At 33.5% G+C, this 6263-nt stretch overlaps 2 protein-coding genes across 3 annotated transcripts in view; one reads left to right on the top strand and one right to left on the bottom strand.

Annotated features, from left to right (window-relative positions):
• The window catches only part of LOC107712675 (histone-lysine N-methyltransferase SMYD1-like), an 18885-nt gene extending 16513 nt beyond the window's left edge, over nt 1–2372 (bottom strand). For both annotated transcript variants that reach the window (XM_016517986.1, XM_016517993.1), the window contains exons 1-2: nt 2210–2372; nt 740–916 (exon numbers count right to left, since the gene is read on the bottom strand). In XM_016517986.1, the coding sequence (XP_016373472.1) occupies nt 740–916; nt 2210–2331 (299 nt within the window). In that variant the 5' untranslated portion in view covers nt 2332–2372. The remainder of the gene's footprint in view (nt 1–739; nt 917–2209) is intronic.
• Nucleotides 2330–6263, top strand: part of sprb (sepiapterin reductase b) — a 5640-nt gene continuing 1706 nt past the window's right edge. Inside the window, exons 1-3 of the mRNA XM_016517921.1 lie at nt 2330–2516; nt 2621–2767; nt 5623–5913. Coding sequence (XP_016373407.1) covers nt 2330–2516; nt 2621–2767; nt 5623–5913 — 625 coding nt within the window. The remainder of the gene's footprint in view (nt 2517–2620; nt 2768–5622; nt 5914–6263) is intronic.

Raw genomic sequence — 6263 nt, 5'->3', positions numbered from 1 at the left:
TTATTATGCCACAGTCGAGCGCTTCCGCTGCTTCCGGTCGTGCGTATGTGGGGTAAAGCAGCGCTGTTTTATCTAATGAAAGCAGTAACTGCTGATAGCTTTGGCAATATTCACTCAGAAACCGAGGTTAATGAGGTCTATGATTAAATAGTTGACCAAGAACGGCACAAATGATAAAATAAAGGTGCTTAAAAGCTTCTTCACAGCACATAGAAGAACCATTTTTTGGTTCCACAAAGAACCATTGAGTCAAAGGTTCTTTACCTTTCTTAGCTTTTTATAATCTGAAGAACCTTCTTTCAAGGTTCTTCACAGCGATGCCATAGAAGAACCATTTTTGGTTCCACAAAGAACCATTGAGTCAAAGGTTCTTTACCTTTCTTAGCTTTTTATAATCTGAAGAACCTTCTTTCGCCACAAAGAAGCTTTTGTGAAACAGATGTTAAAGGTTCTTTATGGAACTATTTCGACAAAAAAAAGTTCTTCTATGGCATCGTGAAGCATCTTTATTTTTAAAAGTGAAGGTTGGGGGAAAAAAATAATAGCAATAGCAACAAAGCACAAAAGTAATTAAAATTTGTTTGTGAAGTTGTTGCACGCTGTGTGAGCAAAGGAACATTAACTGAACCTAAAACAACCTTTTAATTGAAAATGACAAAAAAAGCAAAGAAACGTATTTTTTTGCAGTGTGGTCTTTCTGATTCTGGTCAGAAGACACTGACAAGGTGCATTGACTTACCGGACGTTTTCATTGGGCACTTTGCCGTAGCTCTTGACAGCAGCACACTCCTGCTTGTGCTCTTCCCAGGCGGCACGCTGACAGGTTTTATCACAGTACTGTGCAAACCTGCACTGACCGCAGCGCTGCAGCTTCTCCTGCCGCCGGAAACAGCTGTGACAGACGCTGGCGGCGTGACTGGAGCACACAGAGCAGATCAGCTCAACACTCCCAAAAACTGTAACTGCTGACACATTCATCTCATTCTTTCATGCTGATCTATCTTATGCAATCCTATTTTTATACAGCAAGCTCACATGGGAAAACCGATTCTTCATGGCGAGCCAATGACGCTCTTCTGATTCTGAGTTGCTTGAATCTAATCTTGATTTTACAGGCTGTTTTTAGATGAGTTTGGGTCTGGAACTGCCACAAAAAGTTATATATAGACCATCAGCAGCCACAGAGCATATGACACGACTGAATCGACCCCACCGATCATTTAAACATCAATCCCAATCAGTGTATCACTGACGTATCTTCATAGAATTTAGAAATGAATTACACTGAGGATTTATTTTAAAACCATTTTCACTTAGAAGGAACACACTGAATTAAATATGGAATTTTTAAGTAGAAAAACTACAATATTAATTTCTTGTAAAACGCACCCATTACAATAATCTTAAGTTTTTTATTTACAACTTCCAAAAAAAAAAAAAATTTTATTTTAAAAATTTCCAGTCTTAATTTTCTGAATTTAATTTCAGTTAAGGTTTTAAGAACTTTTGTGTATTTTTGAAGAAAAAAATAATAATTTTGTTTGTTTTTTTAATATTTATATAAATTCTTAATTTCAGTTTTAGTTCTAGTTTTTCTAGGTCTAAAAGTTAATTTAAGAAAAAAAATAGACGTTTTGTTTGGCAACGAGCTAAAATAAGTTAAAGCTTTTATACTTTTTTTCAGTTAAAATTTACTTGATTTCACTTAATGATTTTTTAAAGGTTTTTAGTTTAGTTAATTTTTTCATATTTTATTTCAGTTATTTCAAGTAATAGAAATCTTCATTTTTATGGCTTTATTTATTTATTTACTATTTATGTTTAACATTTATTTCAAGTAACACAAATCTTTATGGTTTTAGTTTTAGCTGATGATATTATGATCATAATACAGCTTCGATTCTTTCTCTTTAATTTTCTTTCCCCTGCATCTCAATCACATTGTGCAGAACTTATTACAGTTTATTTCATCTCCATATCTGAAATCTGATTATTTTTCTTACCCCATTGGCAGATATTTTTGCTTGTTTTAAGAAAAAAATAACCAAATTTTGATTGTTTTTTTTTTTTTAGAAAACAAGACTTAATATCTTAAATCCTTTTACTTGTACAGTAAATGCATCTTGATTCAAGAATGTTTAGATATTTATACTAGAACACAAGACACAAACACTAAGTAAGAGAATCATTTTTTGCAGTGTTCTCTTACCTGTCAAACACAACTGAAGCGAAAGGCGGTTCAGCGAACAGAACGTCTCCGGCCCAAACCTCTCTGATGGCCCGCAGACCCCTTCCTTTCCCTGGAGAGTCAAACACTTCCACAAACTCCATGTCTGCCGTCTTCACCGATGCCGACGAGCTCCTGCATGGCAGCTGGGATTCACCAGCTCTTACTAAAATAGCCGAAGCCTCAGCTGTACCATGTGGGGGTTCACAGGGGGGTTCGAGGTGTCGATGCACGACTGCAGACCGGATGCGTCTCAATCGAACCCAGAGCTTTGAGAAGAGAGCAGAAAGTATTGCGTGCAACAGTGACAGCTGGAGGAGATTCAGCGCTCATATAGCTATCAAACATCTGCATGCTTCTCATATGAATGTGCTTTTTACCTCGCCGTAAGAGCCTCGTTCGGGATCCCGCAGGGTATTTTTATCCCTCAGCTGGAGCCGCCAGTCAAGAGAGGAGAAAAGACAGCTGGACGCATGTGTTCCAGCACTTTCCTCAACCCTGACACATTCTGGTGCCTTCGGGACACAAATCCAGAACAATGTTAAAGAAGAAAAATGTCAATGGGACAAAATTATCGATTTTTCTTTTATACCAAAAATCATTAGGATATTAAGTAAAGATCATGTTCCATGAAGATATTTTGTAAATGTCCTACCGTAAATATATCAAAACTTAATTTTTGATTAGTAATATGCATTGCTAAGAACTTCATTTGGACAACTTTAAAGATGATTTTCTCAATATTTAGATTTTTTTGCACACTCAGATTCCAGATTTTCAAATATTGTCCTATCTTAACAAACCATACATCAATGGAAAGCTTATTTATTCAGCTTTCAGATGATGCATAAATCTCAGTTTCACAAAACTGACCCTTATGACTGGTTTTGTGCTCCAGGGTCACATATGTGAAAAAGCACGATCAATTCACAAACACTGTGATGAAATAAACTAACTTTGCTACCTGATCTGAGCCTAATTTACACATCTAGTCAAACTGGACACATTTACTCAATAATGACTAATAACAGAATATTAAACTCTGAAAAAAGCACGTCGTGATCACGTGACACAAAGACAAACTCTCTTATATCTGAGGTTCTTTGTTTAGATTGCAGCTCTGCTCAGTCTGGATGAATGCTCATTATAATTAAACTTCAAACAAGTCCAGTTAAAAACTAAATAATATTTTAAATATGTACTGAAATAAAACATAAAATACCTTACATTTATTTTATTTCAGTTAGCTGCCAAGGCAACATTTTCCATTTTCTTTTAGTTTATATTTTATAAAAATTGATGAAAATTAACAGTCATATTTTTAAAAACACACACAAAGTAAAAAAAAAAAAAAGTTACATAAAATTAAAATGGCAAAATAAAAACTCAAAAATATTAATGAATAACATAACAGAATATCTATAATACTAAAATCACACTGGACATTCATCAACCAACTTTAGATGGAAATAAATGTTGTGATGTTGTATAAGTTTGTCGAAACAATGCCACAACAAACGCACACTGTAATCAAAGCTAATTTAAAAAAAGGCGGTCTAATGAAATATTAAGAGTATATATAATATACAGTATAATAATAATTTCTGAAGGATCATGTGACCCTGAAGACTGGAGTATTGGCTGATGAAAATTCAGCTTGGCATCAAAGGAATAAATTATATTTTAAAGTATATTAAAATAGAGAACAGTTATTTTAAATTGTAAAAATATTTCACAATTTTAACGTTTTTTTCTGTATTTTTTTATCAAATAAATGCAGCCTTGGTGAGCAGAAGAGGCTTCTTTAAAAAACATAAAAAATCTTACTAATCCCAAACTTTTGAACGGCAGTGTATATATATTCAATTAGTTTATAATATGTGTCTTGTTTATTTTATTTTTTCTCCATGTACTGAAATATTCACAAAGACTAATTCCATGTGTGTGTGTGTGTGTGTGTGTGTGTGTGCGTGTGTGTGTGTGTGTGTGTGTGTGTGTGCGTGTGTGTGTGTGTGTGTGTGTGTGTGTGCGTGTGTGTGTGTGTGTGTGTGTGTGTGTGCGTGTGTGTGTGTGTGTGTGTGTGTGTGTGCGTGTGTGTGTGTGTGTGTGTGTGTGTGTGTATCATACTTGGCCATTAGTCTCATGCTCATCCTGATCCTGAAGCACAATTTTCTAGTCATCTGACCAAACATTTTTACAGTGCACTCTAAAATAAATCCATAAAATTGGGCCCAATGTAATGTGTTGATTTTTCACCGGTGTTTTTCCCTGTATTTTATATGTGTTGCATGCATAGTCTGTTTAATTCGTCGTCCGCTGCCTGATTTTTAATTCACAGAGATTAATATGTGACCACGTAATCTGACAGGAAGACCAATTTTATTTTTTAAAAATATAAATAAATAAATAATTTTAGAATAAAAACAAGTAAAAATACTACACTATAAATCTTAATGTAAAATTACAAAAATTTTAGAATAAAAGCAGCATAAACTTACTTACTAAAACATTTAAATCATAAAAATGTACATTTAAATTAATAATTAAAAAAAATAATAAAATCAAAACTGTAAAATAACAATAAATACAAATAAAAATGATTAAAATAAAAAACTTTCTACAAATTAAATCCTTAAAATGTCAAATTAAGATCTAACTTACTAAGAATAAAATGTAAAATTAAAACAAATAAATCTACTTTATGTTTATTATTTTTTTTATATTTGATTGAATTTTATAAATTTAATTTAATCATTTTTTTTATTACTGATTTAGTATTTTTGTCTTGTTTTCCTGTTAAATCAATATTTTAAATGTATTTTTACATTACATTTTTGTACTGTACTTTGAGATATTAGTATTATTTATTCATTTAAATCTAATTTTAATTTATAATAATATAATGTAATTCTTTAAAAAATATTTTATTTCGATTTTATTTATTTTTTATAATTTATTAAAATTTTTAAAGAATTTATACATTTATTTGAAACCTATTTTTTTATTATTGATTTATATTCACTGCAAAATATGATTTTCTTATTCATTATTTGTGTCTTTTTTTCCAGTACAAATATTTACATTTACTTGAAGCAAAATTACTTTATCAAGTGTTTTCTGAAAAATTAAGTGAGTTTGTGCTTAAAATAAAAACACATATCTACTAATGAGGTCAGAAAATAATCAACTTAATTCAAAAGGAAAACAAGACATATTTTTCTTGTTGTAAGCATACATTTTCTGGCTTTTAATACATTTCTCAGAAAACAAGACTTCATCTCAGATGTCATTTTGCTTTTAAATGTATCTTATTTTAAGAATGGTTATATTGTTGCACTGGAAAACAAGACGTAGTGTGAAGCACGTGAGTGACAGTTGGTCCTCTTTGGTTTTAGCGTCTCTGGGCGACGTGTCTAGCTTCGCTCTGACCTTCACGGATCCGGTGGAGGTCAACCGTTATCTGTCGCTGAACGTCAGCGGAGCGCTCAGTCTGACGGCCGGCGTCCTGCAAGCGCTTCCTCGCCGTCTGGGTCTGCGGCGTTCGGTGGTCAACATCAGCTCTCTGTGTGCGCTGAAGCCCTTCCCGTCGTGGGTCCTGTACTGCACCGGGAAAGCCGCTCGCGACATGATGCTCCGCGTGTTAGCCGAGGAGGAGCCGGATGTAAGAGTGCTCAGTTACGCACCCGGTGAGTGCCGCGGAGCGCCCGCATCTATCACCAGTGTTGGGGAAAGCTACTTTTAAAAGTAATGCATTACAATATTGCGTTACTCCCTAAAAAAGTAACTACTTACGTTACTTAGTTACTTTTTATGGAAAGTAATGCGTTACGTTACTTTTGCGTTACTTTTGCGTTACTTTTAAAATATAAGCAGGGCTTGATTGTTTTTAATATAAGAAGTTCTATTTATAGCAAATATAAACGCCCTTTCACACCAAAAAGTGTAATGAATAAACCTCAGGCTGAAGCAAAAGTAAATTCACGTCTGTACAGTAGAACGCAGGAGAAGAAACACTCTTCAGCAATAAAAAAACAAA

Source organism: Sinocyclocheilus rhinocerous, unplaced genomic scaffold, assembly GCF_001515625.1.
Source record: "Sinocyclocheilus rhinocerous isolate Xijiao unplaced genomic scaffold, SAMN03320098_v1.1 scaffold493, whole genome shotgun sequence".
Lineage (NCBI taxonomy): Eukaryota > Metazoa > Chordata > Actinopteri > Cypriniformes > Cyprinidae > Sinocyclocheilus > Sinocyclocheilus rhinocerous.
The sequence above is the reverse complement of the archived record's forward strand: the minus strand, read 5'-3'. Positions and strand labels throughout refer to the sequence as shown.